This window comes from Ipomoea nil, unplaced genomic scaffold (assembly GCF_001879475.1).
Source record: "Ipomoea nil cultivar Tokyo-kokei standard unplaced genomic scaffold, Asagao_1.1 scaffold1932, whole genome shotgun sequence".
Taxonomy (NCBI): Eukaryota; Viridiplantae; Streptophyta; class Magnoliopsida; order Solanales; family Convolvulaceae; genus Ipomoea; species Ipomoea nil.
Window position 1 is genome coordinate 2,808,805 of NW_017618360.1, and position 27,011 is coordinate 2,835,815.

Here is a 27,011-nt window from a genome sequence, read left to right on the forward strand (position 1 = left end):
AAGAGTTTTCATGATGATCAAGCCTTGGAACACCAACATGGTATTAAATGTTGGTGTTGATTTAAATTTAAATTCTATAATCTCGAGTTATGTAAATAATTTCCGTCTTTATTATATGATATTGTTTGTAGTAGATGTGTAAATATATATAGACATTTCAGTAGTGGTCTACTTTTAAAAGTAAAAACCATTCGACTTCTCAGATAGTTTCTGCATTGGTAAGATAAAAGTAGTATTTAAGATATTATTTGGAATGTGAACATTTATAAATGCAGCATTAAATAGCCGAATTTTGGACTGACAGCACAACAAACGACATCGTATACATCAGGCGCTAAAATGCAATAGACAATAACATAGGGGTAAAACGACGGCGTATTCATTTGGGCGGGATAATTTTTTAGGCCAGAAGTTGTTGCTTTATTATAGAGTTAGATGTTTGATTGAGACTTCTTATTAGCATGTGTACTACTTGGTATCTCTATATATACTTCATTTAAGAATGCAACATGTACACTATATATTCATTCCAAAAGAGAACTTCTACAAGTTTTTAGCTAACAATTACAACAATGAAAAAATTGACTAGCTCAACTATCATTCGTGGAAAAAGAAAGCTTGATGTTGAAGATAAAGGTAAAAAGGAAACATTCCTGTTGTTCTTCATTAAAATTGTAACAAATGCTAACTTAATTTTTTTTTTCAATAGTCATCTTCTTTGCTTTCCATTTGTGTACTATATCTGCACCAATTTGGCTCCCTTTTATCTATTTTTTGGCCTGTGTATTGAGAGAGTGTAAATGCAGCACTCTCATGTACACCTGCAAATGAATAGTATACATATTATAATTTTTTAAATTTATTAGGTTGGCAAGTAATGACATAATACCCAGAAAATTGCATGAACAAAAAAAAAAGTTGTAAATTCTAACAAAGTCTCCACTACTAGAAGCTCTATCACACATTTAGACCACACTCAAATATTTTTGAATTCAAATTCTTTTATTTGCTTAATCATAAAAATAAAAAAATAAAAAATAAAAAATACGTGTGGGTACAACACAAATTTATTTTCCTAAAAAAAAAATTAAAAAAAATAGATACAGATGTATAGTTTTGAGGTAAGAGACTACTGATCTTTATCGTATTAGTGTTTGGGCCTTTAAATCCAAGTTTATGAACTACAAAATCTGTATGCATGTATATCTACCGTGCTTATTTGTGCTTTTTCGTTTGATGCTGGTCAGATGTAGATAGATCTGTAAACAAAGAATTAGGGTTTAGGATTAACGAATTTAAATGAAATTTTTTCTTGATATGTAATTAAAACGTACCGTGAGAAAGAATCTTTATCTATATCCATGAAAGACGATGCTCCTTAATCAACACAGTCTAGGATTCAGACTGTACGGAATATTTAGAAGATGTTTTGGGATGGTGAAGCGAGGGAATTAGAAGAAGCTAGGTAGTCTTGGCGTTAAGGAGGAGATTGAAAGAGATGTTCAGACAAAGGAGGGCATGCATCTGGTAGATTTTGCGTTTGATTTTTGTTTATATATATGGGCTGAAATGGATTTGGGTTGGGGTTTGCTTTGGGCTTCTGAGTTGGGTCAAATAAACAAAAAATTATATATTAAATACATGTATATTTTGGGCTATTAAAGTAAGTAAATTATATTATATTTTAAATATTATGATTTGTTATCTTTTTTTTTTTTTTTTTTTTTGGTTAGAATGAACATGTAAACAAATTATCTTTCTAATGCTATGATTTTTTATCATTTATTTACAGCTTGGAATGAAAATGTTAAGTAAGATTTTTTTAAAATTTATTTTAGTTAGTAAATTAATTTATGTTCAGTTGATGTAGAAAATATTCATGATCAAGTTGTGAAGACTGTGATTTGAATGGATCTAATTTGTGGTGGGAATCATTTGTATTTTTTAGTGTTTTACAGTTAGTTTGGATTATGAAAAATAGTTTTTTTTTTTTGTTAGATTTGAAATTTATAAATATATTTCATTTGTATGGAAGTATTCTTTAGTGTTTGTATACATTTCATATATAATTTTTTGTGCAAAGTACTGAATTGTATGAATATAAAAATGCATGCTTTGTATTAAAAAAAATACCTATATACAAAATTATTCAGTCTACTATTTAAATATGCTATCTTTTTTTTTTTCTTGAGAATTAATTTTAATTCAGTTTGTTTCTTTACAAATTCAGAAAATGTTCGACCTGATTGTATTGAGATTAGGTCCCATTTGATTTCAAATGTTGCTCAAAGTTCGGATATTATCAATTGTTTTTTTTTTTTAAAGGATATTATCAATTGTTATTTTACTATTAATATGAAATAATGGCCACAATGAAAATGAGCATTTGTTTCTTTATATTATTCTACTATTGTCGTTTTTTTAATATTATATAATGTGTTTTTATTTGTAGTTTACGTGTTCATGTTTTTTTTTTTTTTTTTTTTTTTTTTTTTTTTTTTTTGTAATTTTTAGGTGATCAGCCCAAGTTTAACATGCCATTTACGGGTATTGGACCTTAGGTTCACATCTCAACAATTAGATTCCATGTTATAAATTATTAAATTATATTTAATTATTTTCACTTCTTTTTTTTGGCAATGAATTATCTTTGGCTTTTATTGTAATGGCATATTATGATGTAGGAGATCTTATTTTTAATTGTCACCATTGTAGTGCGTTGTTTTGGGTGGATGAAAAATTAAAAAATCTGAAAGTAAATGGTGGACCAAGATAATATGGATCATTTTTATACATATCTAAAAACATAATAAGTTCCAGTCAAGGTTATACCCCTGGTTTATGTCCATTTTTTCTGTTAATTTTTTTTGTACCTTATGCTATAAAAGTTGTACTACATAATTTTTTGGACAAAAATATCCTTGCCGTTATAACTTCTGTTATCTTTCCACATTATTATTAGAGTAAATACCCAAAATAATGGTCCCTCGACTATAGCTAAATTCACAAATTGGTCATCGACTTTCAATTTCAACCAATTAAGTTCTTAACTTTGCAATTTTGACACGATTTGGTCTTCTATCTATTTGACCGTTTGTTGACGGCGATCTTTGAGGATATATATGTAGTTTCACGTGCAAATCTCAAGAGAACGCTCTTGGAGGTGACATCGTTGTTTCGGAGGGGGAAGTGCTTCTCCGCTTGCTGCTTGAGGATCACGAGCCGGTTCAACTTAGAGAACGCTCTTGGAGGTGACAGCGCCGTTTCGGAGGGGGGAAGTGCTTCTCCGCTTGCTGCTTGGGGATCCCGAGCCGGTTCAGCTTGCCTACATCGCTTGGAGTCACGGCTTTCTCGAAGAGCCACTCCAGGAACTTCGGCCATCTATCTATCAAAAGCTATAATCGCTCCAACATGGGGTGCAGCGCCGGCAGTGGATTCAAATGTAACAGTGTTGCGGTCTAGAAATGCAACTAGAACCTTAAAAAATCGACGATGGACCATAAAATTACATATATATCCTAAAAAACGCAGTCAACAAACGGTCAAATAGACAAATGACCAAATTGTGTTAAAATTGCAAAGTTAAGGACTTAATTGGTTGAAATTAAAAATTGAGGACCAATTTGTGAATTTAGCTATAGTCGATGGACCATTTTGGGTATCTACTCTTATTATTACCATGTACATGCATACACAATATTTTTCTTACATCCTTCAATGGTAAGTTTGAATTCATTTAGGTTTTAATTAAAATGTTACCATAGTTATATTTAGTAATTTATCATTTCTATAATTCTTAATTACCTCAAAAATATTAATATGAATTATACAATAATATATATATATATATATATATACACACACGCACACACTATTATTAAAAAAAAATTAATATAACTAATATTTTAATATTTAATTTTAATATTGGGCATATATTTTTTGCGCATCGCGCATATAAAATACTAGTACAATCATATACACATTAAAAATTAACATACAATTCTTTTCCAATAGCGTGCTTCACCAGGATAAGTCTTCAACAATAGTCGATATTAATGAGGGTTAGCCTTCATTTTGGATTGGGTTTAGAAGACCATGAAATTTTTAGCATCCAAAAGGTTGCATAAAAGTTATATATGCATGAGGTTTTTTTTTTTTTTTTTTTTAAAAAAAAAAATTATTTATTTGTACATGCAAGGTTGTAGAATAGTCCTTCTCATCTACTCACATACTTGTAATAGTTAGAATTGTAAACATACACGATGATTAGACTTCATTCATCTTATGATTTTTTAATGATTCATTCATAGTATACTCAAGCTTCAACTTCAAATCATATATATATATATATATATATATATATATATATATATATATATATATATATATATATATATATAAACTTTGTCCGTGCAACACACGGGTGGTGGTGGTGGTGATCAAGGGTATTTTTTATTTTTCCACCATCACTGAATTGTATTCATGGGTGCCCATGAATTACAATTCAACAAAATAAAGGAATTGCAATTCCCTCCAACTAAACACTGTAATTTGCTTTGTCATAAAATAAAGAAGGAAACAAGTTCCAACTACATCCAACCAAACACCCCATCAGTATTACTTAATGTAGTGCAACTATGTAGGCAATTTAATAATTTATATGAGGAAGTGTACGTGGTTGAAGACTTCGAACTTTGAAGTGTTGAAGATAATATGGACGTTTTTACTGAGAACTTGTTAGAACACTGAAGTGTTGAACAATTTTTTTTAAACGATTATGGAACCGGAATCATCTAATTCCGAACCATTAAGAGTATCTAAATTGGAACCAAAACCATTTGGGTTTCGGTTCTTAACCGGAACTAACTGTATAGTTTCGGTTTTAATAGTGAATGGTTCTGTTCAAACCGTTCGTGATAATGCTTTGACTTGTAGTCTTAGCCTAATACCAAATTTGGTACAAAATATAGTTTTTAGAGGATTAAATGTGCCAAAAAATGTAAAATAAGATATAAATCTAGTCAATTTTGAAGTAAAAATCTCAATAGCTAAGGAACAGAAACATAAATTAACCCTCTTAATGTAAAAATACCGATATAAATAAAGTAATATTGTATTGACTATACGGGAATAGAACAATAGTTTACTTAAGAGCAAATTACACTTTTGGTCCTGTGACTATTGGGGGTGTGTTAATTTAGGTACGTGACTTTTAAAACTAACAATTTAGTCCTTTAACTATCAATTTTTTAGCAGATTTGGTCCTCCCGGCCAAATTGCCGGTGGAATTCGGCCGGAAAGATGTTCGAATTAATAAATCATATAATAGTGGGGGTAATTCTGTCTTTTTATCAGATTTGGTCCTCCTCTGTTCTTTTCGTTTCTTAGCAGCCCATTCCCAGTTTTCAGCATTACACAACTAGAACTCAAAGAACGCCTCTCCCTCTCCCGAACCCAAACCCAAAATCAAGAAGGGGTTGGTAAATTTTCCGCTTTTGAGAAAAATGAGCCTCAGAAATGGCTTCAAGGCCCGGCGATCTCTGTACCATTTATGGAAGGAATCCTCCGTCGTAGATTCGATCGGAGCGTCGAAGCTCCAGACTCATCATTGCCACCAGCAAGCTAAAGTGTATTCTCAGTTCCCTCAATCCATTTTCAAAAAGACCAAGGAGGTTGAGCTGTCGGTTCCCAGCATAATTTCTCTGTCGTTCTCCTCTCGGAGTAGCTCCTCCGCGGCCGCGGCCGCGGCGAAGGCTGGATTGGCCGGGTGGTACTTAGAATTGTTGAAGACGCGGCCTATTCTCATCAAGAACATAACCTGTACTGTTAAAAAGACGAAATTACCCCCACTATTATATGATTTATTAATTCGAACATCTTTCCGGCCGAATTCCACCGGCAATTTGGCCGGGAGGACCAAATCTGTTAAAAAATGATAGTTAAAGGACTAAATTGTTAGTTTTAAAAGTCACGTACCCAAATTAACACACCCCCAATAGTCACAGGATCAAAAGTGTAATTTGCTCGTTTACTTAATTAGTTTCTTTCCCACTGTTTGTATAGTTTAGTTTGAAGTTCTATTCTCTTGTGTGTACGTATCAAATAATGTGCTCGCATTTTGATCATAGTTGATAAAGGATTACAAAGATATAAACACTCTAGGTATAGTCCGCATTATGATCCTAGCTAACAAAAGAACATAATAAGATAAATCATATTAGGTTGAAGTATATGGTAATCTGTAATTAAGGATGACAATGTGTCGGGTGTGGGTCGAATAGGGCTACATCCATCACCCGACCCACCTCATATTTTCTCCACCCGTCCACACCTCCAACCTGCATCGGGTGGACATTTTCAAAATCCACCCCCAACCCACCGGGTGCGGGTGCCCACTACGGATACCCACCACTACTTATCATCTTATTACTTTTTTTTTTTCAAAAATTAATATTTAAATTACTTACACATAATAAAATATTAAAATTCATTAGTGATACTAAAACTTAAAATAATATAAATATTTAAATATAATAACTAAATTGTTAATTTTTAAAAAGAGTTATTTCTCAAAATGGTCCCTCGACTATCACTCATTCTCAATTTTACAATTCGACCTTCAATTACACCCAATGTGATCCCTTGACTTTTAAAAATTATCCCAAATTGGTCCCCGTTACATTTTATGTCAAACCGTCGTTAAGTTGGCGGTATTTTGGTCCATTCCACCCAATTTGACCATTTTGTTCATCAACGTCGTGAATCATAGAGCTTTGATTTTCAAGGAGGAAGCCGCGGCCAAGGATTCCCGAATCTCCGGCGCGCTCGACACGTGTAAGGCGGTGCTACGCCACTCCATTGATGATCTTACGAGGATGTACAACCGGCTGTATATTTGATTGTATATTTATTCTAACAACACCTCCATCCAACGCCAAACCTCGATCAGTAGAATGAATGGTTGGTAATGTATGTCCAACAGAAGTTTGCACATGAGAAACCAACACTTAGAGGCGGCAAGCCTTCGTGAACACGAGCAGAAATCAAACCCGGGACTCCGGCATTGGAAACCATCGGTAAAGGAGCTCGAAGAGGATTATGGGAGCTATGACCAGCCAAGTTCGCATGAACCGACCGATTAGCAACACCATGAGAGGACAAGCTCGCATTACCAGTACATGGAGTTCCAATCTGCCAGAAACTATCCCAGAATCTTGAGGAATAATGGACTTAACTTGCACCCTAGTCAGATGATGAACCTTGGCCAAGAGCAGTTTGAACCCGAGAGTACGGAGCCTTGGTTTTGCGACGTCTCCACCTGCCACAAGCCACCAATCCTGCCCAAAAGATGGGCGATCAACAAATTGGGCGATGGTGATCAGCATCCCTAACTCCAACGGTGGACTCCGATTGCCCATGCAAGGCCTCGATCGACGGGGGGGCGGTGGTCAACGAAATCGAAGTCACAACCAACCTCGCATCCAACGAAAATCGCCGATGATCTTCCGATTACATGAAGCCTCCAGAAAATCAGGACCAACCTCGCATTTACCCTTCCAGCCGAAAGGAACTGATGATAGCCCCTCGTCGGAGAAGTTGGGCCTCTTTGACCAGATTCTAGTGTCCAGAACCCCCACTATAAACATCATCGACATAATCAGAGTTTGGCCAGAGGCCAAAAGATTCCGCCAAGCCTAAAAACTAAGGCGTGTGAGTGGTGTGGAGCTGCCGAACTTTATCCAGAAGGACAGAGAACACGCCGAGAAAGCTCCATAGCTGAGATGCGGCGCGGCCATACGAGTACAAGAGCTCAGATGGGTGAATGGACGAAAATACCCCTAATATTAACGGTTGTTTCACAAACAGAGGATCAATTTGAGATAATTTTTAGGAAAAAACGGCGCTTTTGGCCCCTCAATTGTTTTACTTTTGAAAATTTGGCCCCTATCAATTGATTTGAACAAACTTAGTCCTTCAATTCTTCATAATGTACTACACTTAGTCCCTCATTTTATATAATTAAAAACTTTGATAATAATTTTTTTCATGGGGTTATATTTGTTAATTATTCTCCAGCTTCATTCTCTCTCCTCTTCACAATTTACGCCATCTTCATCTTCATCTTCATAGAGCTTTTTTCAGCACTTTCCCAGTATATGTAGCTTATTTGTTCATTTTTACAATTTATTTCTGCTTTTAAAAAAAAAAAAAAATTGTTTCTCTAAAATCTACAATCTTAGTATACTGCAATTTCATATGTTAAGCAACTCTCCAAAACTCAGAACAACAAAAATGCTTAAGCAACAATTATAAATGAGTTAAAAGCTATTGTGAGTCTAGCTTCTAGTATTCTTGAGCTTCTGAATTGGCTTTGGCAATTCTTGAGGATTCACAAGCCTGTGTATATTAGGAGATTTGCTCACCTTTTTCTCAAAGTTGTAAATGTACAACTGTGTTAGCATACTTCCTCACATCATCTTCCTTGAAGAGGTTGAAGAGCTTCCTAATATTTAGAGCCCTCTTTGGACCCTTAGCTTCATGCTTGGCTTCTCCATATATCAGTTATACCACTTTTTTTTTTTTTTCTTACAATGCCCAGATTCTTATAATCTTGAAGACATAGCCCTTGAACTGCTTGACCAAAGCATCTCCGTTGACCATTATTCCCCATAATCAATCCATTGAAAAAAAAAAAAAAAACAAAAACAAAATCTACGCCCATTATTCCCCTGCAAAATCCATAATTTTGAATACACGAAGGGAAAAAAAAAAAAAACCTCCATGATGTTTTTGTCTAAGAACGCAAGCACATATACTTGGCTGCTTTTGAAAGCATGTAGGTGTGTTGGACATCTTCCCAAAAGTCATTGAGAGTGGAGGAATTATTGATTTTGATTGTTTATGAGTTAGGGTTCTTTGCAAATCAAATGTTTGATGAAGATGACGGACATTTAAGAAGAGAGAGAATGAAGTTGGAGAGTAATTGACAAATATAACCATATGAAAAAAGAATTATTAACAAAGTTTATAATTATATAAAATCAGGGACTAAATGTGGTATATTATGGACAATTGCAGGACTAAGTTTGTTCAAATCAATTGACAGGGGCCAAATTTCAAAAAGTAAAACAATTGAGGGGCCAAAAATGTCATTTTTCCTAATTTTTAAAAGTCAAGAGACCACATTGGGTACAATAGAAAGTCAAAATGTAAAATTGAAAATATGCGATAGTCTAGGGACTATTTTGGAAAATAACTCTTTTTAAAAATAAACATAGTAGTTTAGATATAAAAAATAGTAAAAAGATACACGAAGTTATATAAATTTTTATAAATGACTACGCACTGGTACTTATTTTTAACCAAAAAAAAAAAAAAAAAAGATATTGGCATGAACTCTGAGGAAGGTAGTCAGCTTTCTCTATCCCAACTACCTGCTCGAATAGATTAAGAAGTTTCCGAGCTTTTTTCAGGAACACCAACAAGCCTCACAGCTGCCACATCCAAGGCAGCCCTTCCGGTCACAGCTACCTGTCCACTTCCATCATCATTGGCCGCATGTGACTGGTTCTGATTAAGACTTGAACCAAATACCGAAAAAGATAAATTTGTACTCAATCTGGCAAGGGTAGCCTTGAGGGAAGCTTCAAAGACAGATGATCTGCTGGTTAAACAATCAGCAACCGTGAGAATTTGCAATGCACCTTGTACAAATGACCATTCCTCCTCATTTGACATGAAGTCAACTTTGCGTGAGTTGGAAGCTCCTTCCCTCCTGTCAGATCCCATTTCTTTCTTTGAACCAACAGCATCAGCATCCAATCCACACACAGCTCTTAGTGATTTTAAATTATCCTGCAGAGTGGAAATGTACTGTAGCATAACATCATCCAGAGCAAGAATAAGCTCATCCGCCTCAGAACCACCAGTGAAATTAATGCATCTCTCTACAGCAGCTTCAAGAAGTAAAATGATTTGTGGGATACACTCTTTCATCCTTCAAACTGTTTCACTAAGTTCAACTCCCTGAACCCCAACAAGAGTGATGGCAGCTCCTCTGAGGTCAAGTCCTGCAATCTCAACAGAGAGAACGGCACGCTCCATTTGTCCATACCTAAGAACAGATCAAACAGGCACACAATGCAAGAACATTTAGTTCAGAAAGCCAATAAAGAATAATTGTATGATGTATATTTAAAGATCCTGTTTTGGCTATTTCACACCTAGCATGCTGAATCTATTGAAACAAACTTACAAATCCATCCAATTCCATTCCATGGTTAAGTACAACAACGATAGATGTAGCAATCACCAGATAAAATCTTAATCACAAGAGCCAAATTGGAAGCTGAGTTAATTAAAAGCAGATACATTCGAGCCTCCAAATTTCATGTTTACAACTAAGAGTTAATTAAAAGCACATATATTCTAATGACAACAACACTTCTGTCCAATGAAAAACTTTTTAAAGGATTAATTTCTCAAGACCAAGAACAAGTAGGGGCAAAAGAACTTCTTTACACCTTTTAATATGATGATAGATGATAGATTTAAAAGCTCCTCTGAGAAAAAAATAAAATAAAATAAAATTGTTGTCTAGAAAACTAGAAAAATCTTTAAAAGCAGGATGCCCAAAAGAATGCTTCAGCAAAACCATGTGCCATTATAAACTTCATATGTGCTCACCGTCGTTTAAATGATTCAAAAGGATGGTATATGGCTTTCAAAACATCCAACATAACTTGAAGGTCAGTGTCTGAGAATAGGTGTTGGATATTCCTAGCGAAACTCCCTGTTGTATTGTGAAGTTCAATTAAGGCATCCAGATGTTTGGTTTGGACCTTGACACCTTTTGACAAATCTCCAGTTGAGATGTCTATGATACCTGAATTTTTGACAGAATCTTAGCTATGATCATAGAAAATGCTTAGCAAAATATAGTACAAGTATGTTTGGATGCCATACGGATGATGAATTAGAGAGGACACATGCTCATCTATCATTTAATAAAGGTCATAATATTTATATAGGTTTCTATTTACAAATCCATACTTGCTCCACTACTCGCATTCCAAATCCTTGCTTACATAGCCAAATATCATTTACATGAAAACAAGAAAGAATATGCTAAAATTGGTGACTAGAAGAGCGTGATTTGTTTTAAACAAGAGGCTGAAAAATGATTTACATACACCATCAATCAAAGTAAACAACAGACAAATATTGACTTTTCCTTAAGAATTAAACAGCTCCATGAAAATGCATTTGTGCAATTTCCCTTTGTCTATGTGACACCTTGCTTTTTGAGATGTCCTCAAATGTTTGACACACTGACACAGTCACAACCAACTTTCTTCCAGGTCATCATGACATGAGCAACTCAAGTTCAAATTTAAAACAGAATTTTTTTATGATTTAAAAGCCTCCCAACTCTTAACCCATGTCTATCAAAATTTGTGACATATTTGGATGGAGGCAATAGAGTTAACTAGGACTACTACCTAAAATCTTCCCAAAGATGTTTTATAGGCTTGAGGTGGACCTTTGAGTATTGCAGTTCTAATGACTTGAATCTCCCAATTCTATTGAGATTACTCCTCATTTCTTGGGCAACATCAACCTAGAAACAAGGATTTCAATTTATGTCCCTTTTCTACAGTCTCCAAGGAGATATGTGGATTCAAATGACTGTGAATTGGAAATATTTTGCAAAAGGGAAGGGGAAAATATGAAATTAAAGTAACCTTCCGATTGCTTAATGCATCTGTCAAGCGAGGTTGCACCATCGAGTCTAGTCTATCTTCTAAAACTTCAAGTTGTTCCTTAATATTAGCAAATTCAGCAACCTGGAAATCTCTCTTGTTCAAATCACAAAATATAAACTCTTTTCATTCCACTTGAATCTCTGGTCGACTTTTGTAATGATTATAAACAGACAATTTGGAGATATTCTCTCAACTTCTCTTATTAAATGTATAAAGAGTTCCCTTCAAAAAAAAATATGTATAAAGAGTTAATACCATATGGGGTCTTCCTAGTATAGTGATTTAGTCCGTAACTTTCAAATTGACTACATGTAGACCTTTGACTTTCAAATTGTTACTATCCACAGTCCAAGTTAACTACTTATGATCCTTCAACTTTTAAAATTTAACCAGTCAGGAAGGACCATGGCTTATTAAGTTTTGATAATTAAAGAACTAAGGGTTGTTAACTTGGACCACGAATAGTTAATTTGAACATTTAAGATTAAACGTGGCAAAATCCCTATACTCAGAGAATCCCATATGACATTAACTCAATGTATGAAATATAAACCCCTTTTTGGTTCACTTGAACCGCTATTCGACTTCCATAATGATGATTATAAAGAGACAAAAATGATTGCGTTGCCAATAAAACCGATATAATGATGCACTTAACAGCTTTAATTAGTGATGGGTTAGTGCCACCAATCTTCATCGGCCACGCTCCCCCCATTCTAAAGCCAGATCAGATTCGGGTCGGATGACAGAGACAGGATTAGAAATTTTAGCTAATTTTGACCTGGAATTGGATCATCCAATAGAGGGAGAGGGGAGGGCATATTATTCTGGAATTGACGGAGATTGATGGGTGCACTATAAGGGGGAATGGGAGGCCGAGAATGACAAAAGGAGTTAATTAGTCTGAGGATATAGCTCAATAGTGTGTCAATTTACCACACCTTTGCTGCAATAAGAGACATCTAAGACAGCTTACTGAGAAAAGGGCTCTCCTGAAAAGGCCAAATCAGAACGTTTATGCTGCCAACCAAACAGGAATCAACCTGGAACTGTTGCTTTCATCTCAATTTTTTTTGCTTTTTCTGCTTTTAACTTTATGTGAATCCATGGGGTGTATAAGAGTATCAATTCCCTTCATGTAAAGTTACTATCAAAACCAGAGGATTCCTGTATGCAGTAGACAATGTATCATTAGAAGGTGACCTATTCCAGCATTATCAGTAAGGCTGAAAATTCGAGAAAGAACAAAGTATATTACACTCGGGCTGTCGGTGAGTTGAAAATTATCAGAGAAAGGGGCATACCAATATACCATATAGTTGGCATTAATAAAATGTGCAAATTGCATTCTAATTTTAAAAAAAAATGCAGGTTGTAGGAAAAAACCAGAGAAGGGCATACCATATAGTTGGCATTAATAAAAAAAAAAGTGCAAATTGCATTCTAGTAAAACAGTGCAGGTTGTTTTCAGTATAAGCAGTGCTATAGTTACCTCCACCCGTCTTGGCAGATCAAGTGGGGGATCTCTTCGTACTAGCATTTGGTTAGCTCCAACATATTGCAGAGGCTTGTGATATCAGGTAATCAGGTATTACGCCTTCACCAGCAGGCCTTGTAATACCGTTTCCTACAAGGTCATTCAATATATTAGTAGCGTCTTTGGCTCCTCCATGCTGCAGGAACTTCATCCTTAGAACTGAACCTGTTGCCGGTGATAGTGGATCCTCTTGGCATATCTTTTCCCAAATGGTTGCTGAAAAGCATTTTGCATACAAGTAGCTATAGTAACCTGTAGAATTTAAATCAGTCAGATAAATCTCATGACTTAGGCTATGTATCCCATATCTCATAGACATGATCAATTCCCATGGTTAGATATAACTTTAGGCTAACAAGTAGACAGTTCTATTACTGGCTGTATATTGCAGCATGTAGTGTACCAGCACCATAGTTTGTAAGATGATTAAATTGGGTGTGCCAATGCGTCCCTTCCACATGTTTCCAGCTTGTATGTTGTCTTTTGAGATCAGCAACAATTGATATTGAATCTCTGACTGAGGATGGCTACTCTCCAAAAAGTGTTTGATCAACTAAAGCGTAGAAAATCTGATAAAATGACAAAAGAAGATATGCAGGTGAATGCTTTCCAAATCCTGCTACAAGTAAACTCTACAAATGTTTATAAACAACAATTTCAAGCCCAGAACAACAAACCTGTTGTTGCAATTTTGTTGCAGCAAACATATTTTTCGCTCCAAGCATTGATTCTACCAATTCTTTTGGTATGACATCACCAGTTGAGTAGTGCTTAGCAAATGTCCTTAAAACCCGATAATCCAATGCAAAGTGCCTTTAGGTACCAAGGTAAATGACATCACAATTAACAATCAGCAACAAGGTGGCCTTTGGGACCAACACTATTTGCTCCAATCATTGATTTTGTTATTCTAAAACATCAGGATAAAACGAAGGTATGTTATACTCACTCAAAGAGTGTTGAAGGTGTTTCAGCAAAACCAAGAACAGCTCTAGTCCCTGAAAAATGTTGATATTCCTGTACAAACAATCATCAAGTAAAACTCATCAAAATGATGAAGCTTATGCAGTGTCCACTAGAGAATATAGACGCAGTCCATCCAATACCGTACCTGAGAGAAATGAATGAAGAGCATGCCCGAATTCATGAAAAAGTGTTTCTACTTCAAGTTGGTTAAGCATAACTGGTGTTGAACTTGGACCAGAAAAATCACAAATGAGGGCAACAATCTGCAAGTTATCATGAATATATAAAAATGCATGTAAATAGGACCCCCACCCACCCCCCCCCCCCCCCCAAAAAAAAAAAAAAAAAAGCTCAAGCTATAGTTGTACAAGTCTAAATGATAAAATATATTAATAATGAAAAAAAGAGTAGAATAAATATCTTACATACAGGAAGTTGGTACTCTGTCTCAGAAATGCGACGTCCTCCTCTGGTAGCAAAATGGGCACAAATCTTTTCTTGATTTCAAATCAAGGTATAAGTAGCCCAGTTCACCCTGACATATATATGTTATGGATCAGTTCAAGCATAAAAGGGTGGTAAAGACTAACAGTAAAAAGTAAAAGCAAGTGGTGTGTTCTGGGGAGAAAGTGCACATATCTAAACAAGATAATATAAACTATGCACCCGCACGAAAATGTAACACAAAACAAAGAGTTTTGACTTCCAAAATATGCTGGGTGAAAAGCAGCGTAGACTCGTAGAGAGCTTTTAGTGAACCCTTTGTAATAAATTTAGAAAGAAAAATCAGTTTGATGAGAGATATAAAGAATATTACCTCATTAGGATGGTGTAGTAATATTTTTATCACATCTGGATGCCATGATTCACCAGGGGCCAGGGGTATCTGTCTAAATGTCACACCAAATGCACAATGAGAACCCAATAAATTAACATCCCACTCAAAGTGATGGAGAAATGAGGACGGGAATATTGAGCACATGAATTGCAAGATCACAGAAAATCTGCAGTTAATGACTATAGAAGCAGATTATGGATTATGAGAATATAAATTAAATAAAATGATACTCTTTTTGGTAAGTAATATATCAAATGATTCTCTTTTTTTTTTTTTTTTTTTTTGTTAAATATATATACCGGAAAAATGAAATGATACTTACAAATAAAAAAGGAATGGAGCAATCAAAATCTTCTCTCTCTCTCTCTTTGAGAGAATAATTGAATGCTATTTAATATATGGTAATTCAAATATGATCCTAGATTTCAGTATAACAAATCAACAGGTCTAAAGGTCTGTTTGCTTTTAGAAATGCAACCTGAGCAAATTTGTGGCAAGCAGCAATAAGCTTATCAAGAACCTCAAGATTCGTGCGTGGGGCAGAATTTCCCTGGAAATATGCCATCTTCCTAACCTGTACACATTTCTGAAGTTGACAAAATAGATGGAATAATAAACAATGTGGTAATCTAGCTTCCATCTAGTTACAGTGGCTCAGTGCAAAGGATATTGAACGTTATACATGCTGGTGAAGGGTAAGAAGATAGAAAAGATTTAAGGAACAAAGAGCAGATTGTGCTTCATTTTAGTGGCAGACAGAGAGTTAAAACTAAATTTACAGCCTCCAGTAAAGTTGTTGCTAAGACTGAGGTCCTAAAGCAACTCTTCCATTTCCAAATTCTGTTCTGCTTATCAAATATAATTTATTTCTTTCCTAATGGTACCAGCACAATCACGTCATTGTATATTCTTTCCCTTCTCTTCTTCAGTTAGTGGTATCTTTCTCATTTCCTTTCTCAACCAAACCCCAAAGCATAATATGGATTGAGTGTGTTCCTTTCAGAGCATGGGACATGTTAACTTGGGTTCGGAATTTTGGCACTTGGCATGTGCTTATGAAAGAGCCTCAAAACAGAGGGTTAAAAAAACTGCCATTTGCTCCAATTTGTGAACCAAGCATTATAAAATTTAAAAAAAAAAAAAAAAAAAAAAAAAAAAAAAAAGACGCCAATTATTGCACAATGAAATGCTGTACAAAGAAAAGTAGGTTGATTGTCTCTAATAACCCAGGCATGCACAAAAAAAGTAGGCTGTCCTTCACTCAGTTTAAGAGAGAAATTTAAGGATGTGGACATGAAAAATAGCAATTAACTATTTAGAACTGCATCAAAATTCAAAATGTTACCTCGGCATCTGATACACATTGAAGGACATGCTGCAAACTGTTTGGTGAAGTTACCAACCTAAAGCCCTTCTCCTTCACGCTGTCTCTAGACCATACGGATTCCTTGGAGGTACCCCTTGGAAAACGATAGATAGGCTTGACAAGGTGGTGCCAAGTTTTAGAAACTCATGAAGCTGGAAATATATCCACTTGACCTGGGTCAGTGACAATATTTGTACTAAACCTGATAAAAAAAATAGTCATAGAGAAGTATCTTGTAAGTATTCAGTCAAGTAGATGGTAGACCAGCGGCAAAATTCAAAAAGTGAAAGATGAATGCATATGCAGTGCAGAAGGATGGCAAAAAACTATCAGAAAGACCTAACGAATAAGCCATGATGTGCATTGTGTGTGATGAGTGTAGAAGAAACCAAATGTGGAGGGAAGAGAAGTGGTGAGAGAAGATTGGGTAGCCCCGGCAAGATATGGTTTTTGGAACAGTAATCACGTCAAAAAAAAAAAAAAAAATTAATTAATTAATTAAAAAAAAATCACGCTATGCACGTTTCGCGCACATACTATGGCCACACGGGCACGTGCAGTGCACGCGCCCTGTGGCGCATCAAGCACGCCTGACAGTGCATTTTAATACGTAGTAATTTTTTTAAAAATCAATTTTGCTTTATTTTTTTTTTCTTTTTTCTCTCCCCTCCCATATTCTCTTTCCTAATCACACTTACAAAAAACTTCTCAAAAATCACAAAATATTTTCACTATTATGGATGCTCTAATTGAATGTCTCATTTGCTTTTCGCAATACAACATAACAAATGTTACTAACTTCCCAATTTTTTCCCTCAAAAGTAGGTGTTATTTGTACAAAGTACAATTGTACTTACCTCTAGAAATTTGAAAAGTCAAAAGGATAAATTGAAAAATGTAGAATGATAGTTATGTTCAACTTTGAAAAATGACACTATTTTGGGACAAACTAAAAAGGAAAGTAAGACGGGTAAAATGAAACGGAGGGTTGAATTGCAAAGCATGGCATTTAAAAGGGAAGAATAAGATGACAAGTTACAAGTTTCAAAACAAAATACTCCATAGAACACATCCAATAGAAATTCAACCTTTTCCTTAGTTTAGCAGGGAAAACAAATGATGACTTCCAATTCTTTTTTATTTTTTAACTAGATTCACCCATTATTCCCATTAATACTCTAGTCTTTGGGCAGACTGCCTACAAATTTAGCTGGTACTGCTAAATTTTGATGCACAATGCAACATGTTTTGACCTAAGGAAGGCGATGAGAGATTTAGCTATATTTCTAAACAGAAGTTAATACATTAAGGCAATATAAGACGAGTGAGAGGTTACGTTAGAATGGTGCATACCGTCAAAACCTCTTCAGCTCCAATTTCACCACCACCATAGACAAAAAGGTAGCCTCTTAAACTGTTTTGAGATCTGTTAGCAGAGCAATGCAAAACAGTAACAGGAAGCCTTCTGTCTCCTGATAATAGTTGCAACTTAACAACATTGTTAGACAGATTTTCAGTCTTGGGGCTTTTACTACAGTCTGGCACAGATAAGTTCCATAGGAAAATATCACCATCTACATAACCAACAGCAAGAATTGATCCATCAGAGGACAACCAACAAAGGGAACTTATTTCCTTTTCTTCTTGGTCATGATCTTTGGAATCATTTGCATGCACTGTGCTCATATTTGTTTGAGTACAAACAAAAATTTCCTTTGGTTGAAGATGGTTTTGAATACTAACAAAAACAGCTCTATCTTCTGTAATATCCCAGAGAATAAGTAATCCATTTTCATAAGCAATTAGGACTCTGTAAACAAATAGAGAAGGAAAGGTTAAGAAGTTATGCTGCTTATTGCTGCTTTAAAACAGTAAAACTTGATCAAGTGTGGCAAGCTTGCCAAATTAGCACTCCATATATAAACATTTTCAAAACGAGAAAATCATGAAAAGGAAAACTTATTATTTATTACCTATTTCCAAATGAACAAGGATGGGGAAGCAACCCAACAATAGATAGTAGTTGGTCGGGCATTGAACTTGCATCAATTAATTCATACATTCTTTTGTTTTTTTAACAATGGTAAAGTAAAAGAAGTTTCACCCCCAACCCTGAGAAAAAATGAAGGCAAAGCTGTCCAGACCAAAAGAACTTGAAGATTTATGAAAGTTGCTAAAACAAACACCAGGTCCTAGCTGTTGGATGAAATTTCCACAATAAAAAGCTCTATTTAAGTACATAATGTAGATGAGTAATCAAGTCACCCTAATACCAGCTACAAGATTTGGAGGCACATAATATGGCAATTGTACAACATTCCTTTCCTCTGCATCATATTTGAGCACAGATAAATATCCACATTCATCCCCTAAATACCTGTTTGTAGAATAAAAACATGGTTAGGGAATGAATAAATGACATAAGATTTTTGGATGGAGTAAATATAAATTAAACAATTTTGGCTTTCACTACCCATTTACATGTAATGAGTGCCATAGATAACAGAGAATGCAGTTATGTTTGATTCCCACTTTAATTTTGAAGATAAGTGTCTGCTTGCCAGATCCCAGACCTGCAGAATTTGAATGAAACTGGCAGTCAGTAATAACAGAGTACTATCGTTCTTGAACCTTGGGGTGGGGATGTGGGGAGATAAAGAGATGGCCACAAGCAATATAAGAATACCCAGTTGATGAGAACAGTACTCTATGGCTCAAATTGCATAGACTGGAGTGGAAAGTACCTGAAATCCTGAATATCATTTTCCTTTGAGATGCTCACTAAGAAACCTTGGTTTTGCAAAAACTGAAAAAGAAAAAAGCACAAGAGAAATGATAATTAGTTGGCAAACACAAAAGGAGGTTTTGCACTGTAAATAAAGGAAATCAGTAAGTTCTAGAATTTAAAAAGAACCTCGTCTGTTACAAATTTCAGAATCAACTGATGAATAAGGGACCCAATCATACAAAACATACTATTAATACCAAAAGATAATTCCAGCAAAGACCTTAAAATATCACTACACAAGTACACAGTACTTTTATCTCACCAACCTCCAAATTCTTGAAAGGCACTGGCTTTGGAGATACAAGAAGGCCTTCAATATTGTCACCTCCAACAACTTTAATCCTACCATCCCTGGAATTAAAATTATCAGGAAAAATCAAGCCAATAATTTTGAACAGAATACAAGATCTGGAGAGCTATTATTTGTTTCTAATGGTATGCATATGGTGGTTATGGTTATCATTATGCATGCAAGTACGTGAATTCAAATGCTGACTTGATGTCTCCAAGCTTTCTCTCAAAGACATCATGGTTGGCTGGTAATGCAGAGTACATATAGTACAAATATATACAGTATATAACACATTGTAGCACATTCATTTATTGGGACAAATCATTAGCATCAAATACTATCAAGTGAATAAATTAAATTACTAGAAAAAGGCAAACTTCTTGCTTATCCATGTGTTATTAGGTGTTTATCTATGTCCCTTCATAGACAATACTATACTAATACTGCACTGAAATAAGCTCCCTACTCACGATGTCCCAATCGCTAAAAGCTGTTGAATAGGGTCAAAAGCCAGAATAGATGCAGGATATAGCTCGGTCACGCTCACCCCATTCTAAAGCCAGATCAGATTCGGTTCGGATGACAGAGACAGGATTAGAAATTTTAGCTAATTTTGACCAATAGAGGGAGAGGGGAGGCATATTATTCTGGAATTGACGGAGATTGATAGGGGCACTATAAGGGGGAATGGGATGCCGAGAATGACAAAAGGAGTTAATTAGTCTGAGGATATAGCTCAATAGTCTCAAATTTACCACAACTTTGCGGCAATAAGAGACATCAAAGACAGCTTACTGGGAAAAGGGCTCTCCTGAAAGTGCCAAATCAGAACGTTTATGCTGCCAACCAAACAGGAATCAACCCGGAACTGTTGCTTTCATCTCAATTTTTTTTTTTTTTCTGCTTTTAACTTTATGTGAATCCATAGGGTGTAATGGTGTATACGACTATCAAAACCTGAGGATTCCTATATGCAGTAGACAATGTATCATTAGAAGGTTACCTATTCCAGCATTATCAGTAAGGCTGAAAAGTTCGAGAAAGAACAAAGTATATGACACTCGGGTTGTCGGAGAGTGGAAAAATATCAGAGAAAGGGGCATACCATATGGTTGGCATTAATAAAAAGTGCACATTGCATTCTAATAAAAAGATGCAGGTTGTTTTCAGTATAAGCAGTGCTGGAGTTACCTCTATGTGACAACATATTGCTAGTTTCTCCACCCCTCTTGGCAGATCAAGTGGGGGGATCTCTTCGTACTAGCATTTGGTTAGCTCCAACATATTGCAGAGGCTTGTGACATCAGGTATTACGCCTTCACCAGCAGGCCTTGTAATACCATTTCCTACAAGGTCATTCAATATATTAGAAGCGTCTTTGGCTCCTCCATGCTGCAGGAACTTCATCTTTAGAACTGAACCTGTTGCCGGTGATAGTGGATCCTCTTGGCATATCTTTTCCCAAATGGTTGCTGAAAAGCATTTTGCATACAAGTAGCTATAGTAACCTGTAGAATTTAATTTAGTCAGATAAATCTCATGACTTAGGCTATATCCCATATCTCATAGACATGATCAATTCCCATGGTTAGATATAACTTTAGGCTAACAAGTAGACAGTTTTATTACTGGCTGTATATTTCAGCATGCAGTATACCTGCACCATAGTTTGTAAGATGATTAAATTGGGTGTGCCAATGCGTCCCTTCCACATGTTTCCAGCTTGTATGTTGTCTTTTGAGATCAGCAACAATTGATATTGAATCTCTGACTGAGGATGGCTACTCTCCAAAAAGTGTTTGATCAACTAAAGCATAGAAAATCTGATAAAATGACAAAAGAAGATATGCAGGTGAATGCTTTCCAAATCTTGCTATTAGTAAACTCTACAAATGTTTATAAACAACAATTTCAAGCCCAGAACAACAAACCTGTCATTGCAATTCTGTTGCAGCAAACATACTTTTCGCTCCAAGCATTGATTCTACCAATTCTTTTGGTTTGACATCACCAGTTGAGTAGTGCTTAGCAAATGTCCTTAAAACCCGATAGTCCAATGCAAAGTGCCTTTAGGTACCAAGGTAAATGACATCACAATTAACAATCAGCAACAAGGTGGCTTTTGGGACCAACACTATTTGCTCCATTCATTGATTTTGTTATTCTAAAACATCGGGATGAAATGAAGGTATGTTATACTCACTCAAAGAGTGTTGAGGGTGTTTCAGCAGAATCAAGAACAGCTCTAGTCCCAGAAAAATGTTGATATTCCTAGACAAACAATCATCAAGTAAAACTCATCAAAACGATGAAGCTTAAACAGTGTCCACTGGAGAATATAGAGGCAGTCCCTCCAATACCGTTCTTGAGAGCAATGAATGAAGAGCATGCACGAATTCATGAAAAAGTGTTTCTACTTCAAGTTGGTTAAGCATAACTGATGTTGAACTTGGACCAGAAAAATCACAAATGAGAGCAACAATCTGCAAGTTATCATGCATATATAAAAATGCATGTAAATAGGATAAATGGGCACAAATGGGATGTTATGGATTTCAAAAACAAGTGTTGTGTTCTGGGGAGAAAGTGCACATATCTAAAAAGATGATATAAACTATGAACCCACACGAAAATGTAACACAAAACAAAGAGTTTTGACTTCCAAAATGTGCTAGGTGAAAAGCAGTGTAGAGAGCTTCTTTTTTTTTTTTTTTGAAAACTGTAGAGAGCTTTTAGTGAACCCTTTGTAATAAATTTAGAAAGAAAAATCAGTTTGATGAGAGATATAACTTCAAGTACATAAGAAGTACAAGTATTCTATAAAGAATATTACCTCATTAGGATGATGTAGTAATATTTTTATCACATCTGGATGCCATGATTCACCAGGGGCCAGGGGTATCTGTCTAAATGTCACACCAAACAGTGACTCAACCAAAACCTCTAAGCCCTCTATACATCGTGCTAAAGGAAAATATGATGCCACAGCCTACAAGATTGAGAGAGGAAAATACTCTGTATAAGAATAATCTTTGCAAGTAACTTTCATATTTTCATATTTTGGCAAAATGTATAGAGAAGACAAATAAAATATATTTATTGTGAACTCACAAAAAACAAAGACATTCCACTTACCTAGGAATTCAAGTTGTATGCAGAATACTTCATCAACCACGTGAAGTATCCCTCATCCCATGGCTCTAAGCCTCCACCCAGGTCACAACTTTTCACTCTCTTAAACTCCTCAATTGCCTTACATTCCTACATAAAGCATCATGCTCTGAGTATAATTTCTGCAAAACATGCATCAAGAATAATTGCAGGAAATACTGTATAAGCTTGAACAAAATACCATGTCAGCCTTGGCTCTAACTGATTTGCTCATCTTGTGCTTAAAGGAAAAGACTACTTCCGGTGATGCAGCCATAGTTGAATGTAGAGAAAATGCAGAATAAGATTTATACCCCAGAATCTGCAAGCTAGCCCAAAAAATTAATGGCAACAAAAAATTGTGTAAATATTTTACTAGTTGGCCAAATAATTTGGTACCAATCAAAATTTAGGCCCCATAAAATGCACAATGAGAACCCAATAAATAAAGATCCCACTCAAAGTGATGGAGAAATGAGGACGGGAATAGTGAGCACATGAATTGCAAGATCACAGAAAATCTGCAGTTAATGACTATAGAAGCACATTATGGATTATGAGAATATAAATTAATAAAATGATACTCTTTTTTGGTAAGTAATATATCAAATGATTCTCTCCCTCTCTCTCTCTCTCTCTCTCTTTTTTAATATAACGGAAAAATGAAATGATACTTTTCAAATAAAAAAGGAATGGAGCAATAAAAATCTTCTTCTCTCGCTATCATTTTTTTGTTTTTTTTAGAATAATCGAGTGCTATTTAATATATGGTAATTCAAATATGATCCTAGATTTCAGTATAACAAATCATCAGGTCTAAAGGTCTGTTTGCTTTCAGAAATGCATTAGCACGTGGGGCAGAATCTGTCAATAGAATGAATTTTTGACACCATCGAAGACAAACATCCAAAGAATCTGCTACATGTTCAAACTGCCTAATACCAGAAACAATTAGGGTGCAGAAATTCAATTCAATAGGGATGTCATCATAGCACAAGATTCTAGCGTGCATGTGTAACAAAGAAGGATAATTGTTTAAGGTCAATTCTGTCAAACATGACCTGTGAAAACCTACATGGTTCCTAACTCAAATATACACAAAAGTCCCACGTCTAAACAGATTACATCAAAACAGAAGCGTATAACAGTACAGGTACTAGAGAATGCAAATGTTTGGGTCTGTAACAGCTCAGTGTTGCTGGTTATGATCATCGCTATCCATCTCTTCTGCATCCTCAAACCGTTGATCGTTAATTTGAAGCTGCAATTTTTAAAAATGGCATAACCATGACTCAGCATTTTGAATAATAAAATCAATAGGGAACATTTAGTCATTTACACTTAAAGCCAAAGATAATTACATAAAATAATAATAATAATAATAATAATAATAATAATAAAAAGAGTAAAAAAGCCAAAGAGAATTACATAAGCCACAAGAGTGCTGGACAGCTGACAGTGGTGGACTTGCTGCAGGTAAAATATAAAAAAGTAATCAGTTGCTAAGCAATAGTCATTGGCTGCAAGCATTAGTCAGTGGCCAAAGTTTGCAGTTGATGAAGAAAGCAAGAAAGCATAGAATATATGAATGGCACGTACTCTTAGGCTCTAAATCTCTTAGCACACTCAATTCCACATTCGAAAGTACCTCTCCAATACATTCTTTCAGTTCCTTGGGTGTGCTTGCGTAATGTATCAAAGAAGGCCTGGTGAAAAATAGAGACTTTGCTGCAAGAACTGATACAGGCAGAGGATCTGGCAATGAAGGTCCAACACTCACCATATAGCCACGAGTTTTCAAGCAGTCCAAGGATCTCTGTTTTAAAAAAAAAAAAAAAAACAAAAAGAAAAAAAACAAAAGTTTCAAACAAGAACTAAGTAACAAGTTTTGAGGCCATTTATTAACAAATATAATAGTGAAAGTGAGAATATAATACCTGAAATGTCTCTTGTCCAACAAAGTCATACACAACCTCCACTCCTTGTCCGGACGTGATCTTATCAACACGGGAGACAAGATCCTCCTCCTTGTAGAGTATGGTATGATGGCAACCATACTCTTTAGCTTGGGCGGCCTGTTCTTTAGTTAGGACCGTGCCAATGACTGTTGCCCCAATAGCTTTTGCCCATTGGCACATAATGGAGCCAACTCCAGCTGCTACAGGGTGAATCAGAACCATGTGTTCAGGCTTAACCTGAAATTTTCATGAAAGCTAGCATGAGAAAGCTGAAGAATAACAATTCAATATGTAAGCAGGGATAAACGTTGAGGAATAGCAAACCTGGAAGCAACTGCAAAGTAAAAATTGCGTCATCATCCCCTTCAAAAGCAGGGACATTGCTGTATCAGTGAGAACAAGCCTAGGAACAAGAGCCACTTTGTCAGCAGATAAGATCTGTTCTTCAACATATAATCCCGTTGGGTAGGGATCATAATAAGCAACACGATCGCCAGGTTTTATCCCAGTTACTCCCGAACCCAATGCTTTGACCACACCAACGGCGCCAATACCTGTAATGAAGGAAAGGAATTAGATTTCAAATTTTAAGGAAAGAAAAACTATAAATCCTAAAGAACAAACCTTGTATACAGGAATTGGAATCCACAGCATGAAAGCTAATGTCATGAGTCTCAAATTTCACAAGGACCTCCCCTTCCTTTGGGGGTCCTAGCTCAATGTCCTCCCACTTAAAAATCTATGACCAAATGGAGTAAGAATCAGTTAACATTCAGATGTTTTAAGATGACAAAGTGAAAACAAGCAAATTAAATGTCACATGAACAAGGAAAATATATGTCCAAGACTGAATACATTTGCAAAGAAAGATCAAGTCAAAATTGAGTCACAGGAAAATTTTACTTTGGTGAAAATCTTGTACAAATCAAGTTAATAAGAATTTTCAAGCACTCACAAGAGCAATCTGAAAAAGGATTCACTGCAAGACTGAATACATTTGCAAAGAAATATCAAGTCCAAATTGAGTCACAGGAAAATTTTACTTTGGTGAAAATCTTGTACAAATCAAGTTAATAAGAATTTTCAAGCACTCACAAGAGCAATCTGAAAAAGGATTCACTGCAAGACTGAATACATTTGCAAAGAAATATCAAGTCCAAATTGAGTCACAGGAAAATTTTACTTTGGTGAAAATCTTGTACAAATCAAGTTAATAAGAATTTTCAAGCACTCACAAGAGCAATCTGAAAAAGGATTCACTGCAAGACTGAATACATTTGCAAAGAAATATCAAGTCCAAATTGAGTCACATCTTGTACACATCAAGTTAATAAGAATTTTCAAGCACGCAATCTGAAAAAGGCTTCACTCCAAAGATCAAGCCAAAATTGAGTCACAGGAACATTTAAGAAAATCATTCAACAAGATTCTATTGGAAATAGAAAAAATGAGTAGAAAGTAGTGGTGGACACTTGTTAAACACCTAATAGACTTGTAATTTGTTTGGAAACAAGATTACTAATGAATCTCTTTCCGGTGGGAAGGAGAAAATTAAAATTGAGAAATCATACAATTCTTTGAACCACTATAATATTTCTAATTACACATTCACGTTTTCAAGACTATTTAGTTAAAATTTCAACATTACTTTTTGAAGTAATGTTGAAAAATTAACTTAAAAAATTAACGTATTTAGTAAATAAAGGGAGAGAGATGTACCCAATGATCACCGAATCTAATAGACTTCACCATTGTAGTGTTTCCGGCGAGAAGAACAAAAACTGGGGGAAGAAGAGAAATGCGAAAAGAAACAAAATTGGGGGGAAGAAAAGACGAAGATTCAATCTAAATATAAAATCAAATGTCAACTGTCAACTATCACATAAAAGAGTGTTTGGGCCGGCCCATTGTATACTTCCTATACCAACGGCCCATGTCGAAGACGTTGCTTGTCAGCTGGTTCTGCACCCCGGTTCAGTATCAATTATCATCAAGATTATCCAGAATCGGAACCAGAACCGACGGTATGGTCTCAAATTTTATATTTCATACATTTCATTATCTTCCTTATATGACAATTTCAAATGGGATAATTAACTTTCTTTTTAATTGATGGTGGGGTCACTCAATTCATGGACACCAATAATTTTAAGACATCATAGGAAAGTATTAGGAAAAAATTTAGAGGGGAAAATATCATCTTCCAAACATAAGTCTCTATATGGCTTGAAGCAATCACTACGAGCTTGGTTTGGGAGGTTTAGTAGTGTGATTATTGAGTTTGGTATGCAAAGGAGTATGTGTGATCATACTGTCTTTTTCAAGCACACTAATGTTGGGTGCATTCTCTT

At 35.3% G+C, this 27,011-nt stretch overlaps 3 protein-coding genes, 2 long non-coding RNA genes and 1 pseudogene across 5 annotated transcripts; 1 reads left to right on the plus strand and 5 right to left on the minus strand.

Moving 5' to 3' along the window:
- Window positions 1-716: 716 nt before the first annotated feature.
- On the minus strand, window positions 717-1,490 carry LOC109193987. The gene is made up of 3 exons (XR_002056355.1): window positions 1,335-1,490; window positions 1,211-1,259; window positions 717-779 (listed from the first exon to the last, which is right to left on the minus strand). It is a non-coding gene; the product is annotated as an uncharacterized LOC109193987 (long non-coding RNA).
- Window positions 1,491-4,134: 2,644 nt separating this feature from the next.
- Window positions 4,135-8,110, plus strand: LOC109193982. Its single transcript, XR_002056354.1, has 3 exons — window positions 4,135-4,145; window positions 6,163-6,167; window positions 7,881-8,110. It is a non-coding gene; the product is annotated as an uncharacterized LOC109193982 (long non-coding RNA).
- A 4,537-nt stretch (window positions 8,111-12,647) lies between these two features.
- On the minus strand, window positions 12,648-23,111 carry LOC109193899 (annotated as a pseudogene).
- Window positions 13,355-14,475, minus strand: LOC109146493 (probable mitochondrial intermediate peptidase, mitochondrial). The gene is made up of 4 exons (XM_019294144.1): window positions 14,414-14,475; window positions 14,252-14,319; window positions 13,980-14,115; window positions 13,355-13,871 (listed from the first exon to the last, which is right to left on the minus strand). The coding sequence occupies exons 1-4, from the start codon at window positions 14,447-14,449 to the stop codon at window positions 13,830-13,832; spliced, it is 282 nt and encodes a 93-aa protein (XP_019149689.1). The 5' UTR covers window positions 14,450-14,475; the 3' UTR covers window positions 13,355-13,829.
- LOC109193898 lies at window positions 17,790-18,534 on the minus strand. Its single transcript, XM_019344726.1, has 2 exons — window positions 18,446-18,534; window positions 17,790-18,282 (listed from the first exon to the last, which is right to left on the minus strand). The coding sequence occupies exons 1-2, from the start codon at window positions 18,532-18,534 to the stop codon at window positions 17,805-17,807; spliced, it is 567 nt and encodes a 188-aa protein (XP_019200271.1). The 3' UTR covers window positions 17,790-17,804.
- Window positions 23,112-23,602: 491 nt separating the features above from the next.
- LOC109146492 (2-haloacrylate reductase-like) lies at window positions 23,603-26,459 on the minus strand. Its single transcript, XM_019294143.1, has 7 exons — window positions 26,380-26,459; window positions 25,285-25,399; window positions 24,985-25,214; window positions 24,640-24,897; window positions 24,302-24,518; window positions 24,131-24,172; window positions 23,603-23,963 (listed from the first exon to the last, which is right to left on the minus strand). Exons 1-7 carry the CDS (start codon window positions 26,410-26,412, stop codon window positions 23,953-23,955), a joined length of 906 nt encoding a protein of 301 aa, XP_019149688.1. The 5' UTR covers window positions 26,413-26,459; the 3' UTR covers window positions 23,603-23,952.
- Window positions 26,460-27,011: the final 552 nt, after the last annotated feature.

Coding starts and splice junctions, on each gene's coding strand:
- LOC109146493 (XM_019294144.1), bottom strand. CDS start 14,449: ATGAATTCGGGCATGCTCTTCATTCATTTCTCTCAG. Junction 14,116..14,251: donor ACACCTTCAACACTCTTTGA/GTGAGTATAACA, acceptor TGGTACCTAAAG/GCACTTTGCATTGGATTATC. Junction 13,872..13,979: donor CAACAAAATTGCAACAACAG/GTTTGTTGTTCT, acceptor TCATTTTATCAG/ATTTTCTACGCTTTAGTTGA.
- LOC109193898 (XM_019344726.1), bottom strand. CDS start 18,534: ATGTATGAATTAATTGATGCAAGTTCAATGCCCGACCAACTACTATCT. Junction 18,283..18,445: donor CCTTGTTCATTTGGAAATAG/GTAATAAATAAT, acceptor ATTTGTTTACAG/AGTCCTAATTGCTTATGAAA.
- LOC109146492 (XM_019294143.1), bottom strand. CDS start 26,412: ATGGTGAAGTCTATTAGATTCGGTGATCATTGG. Junction 24,898..24,984: donor TACTTTGCAGTTGCTTCCAG/GTTTGCTATTCC, acceptor TGAAAATTTCAG/GTTAAGCCTGAACACATGGT. Junction 24,519..24,639: donor TTGGACAAGAGACATTTCAG/GTATTATATTCT, acceptor TTTTTAAAACAG/AGATCCTTGGACTGCTTGAA.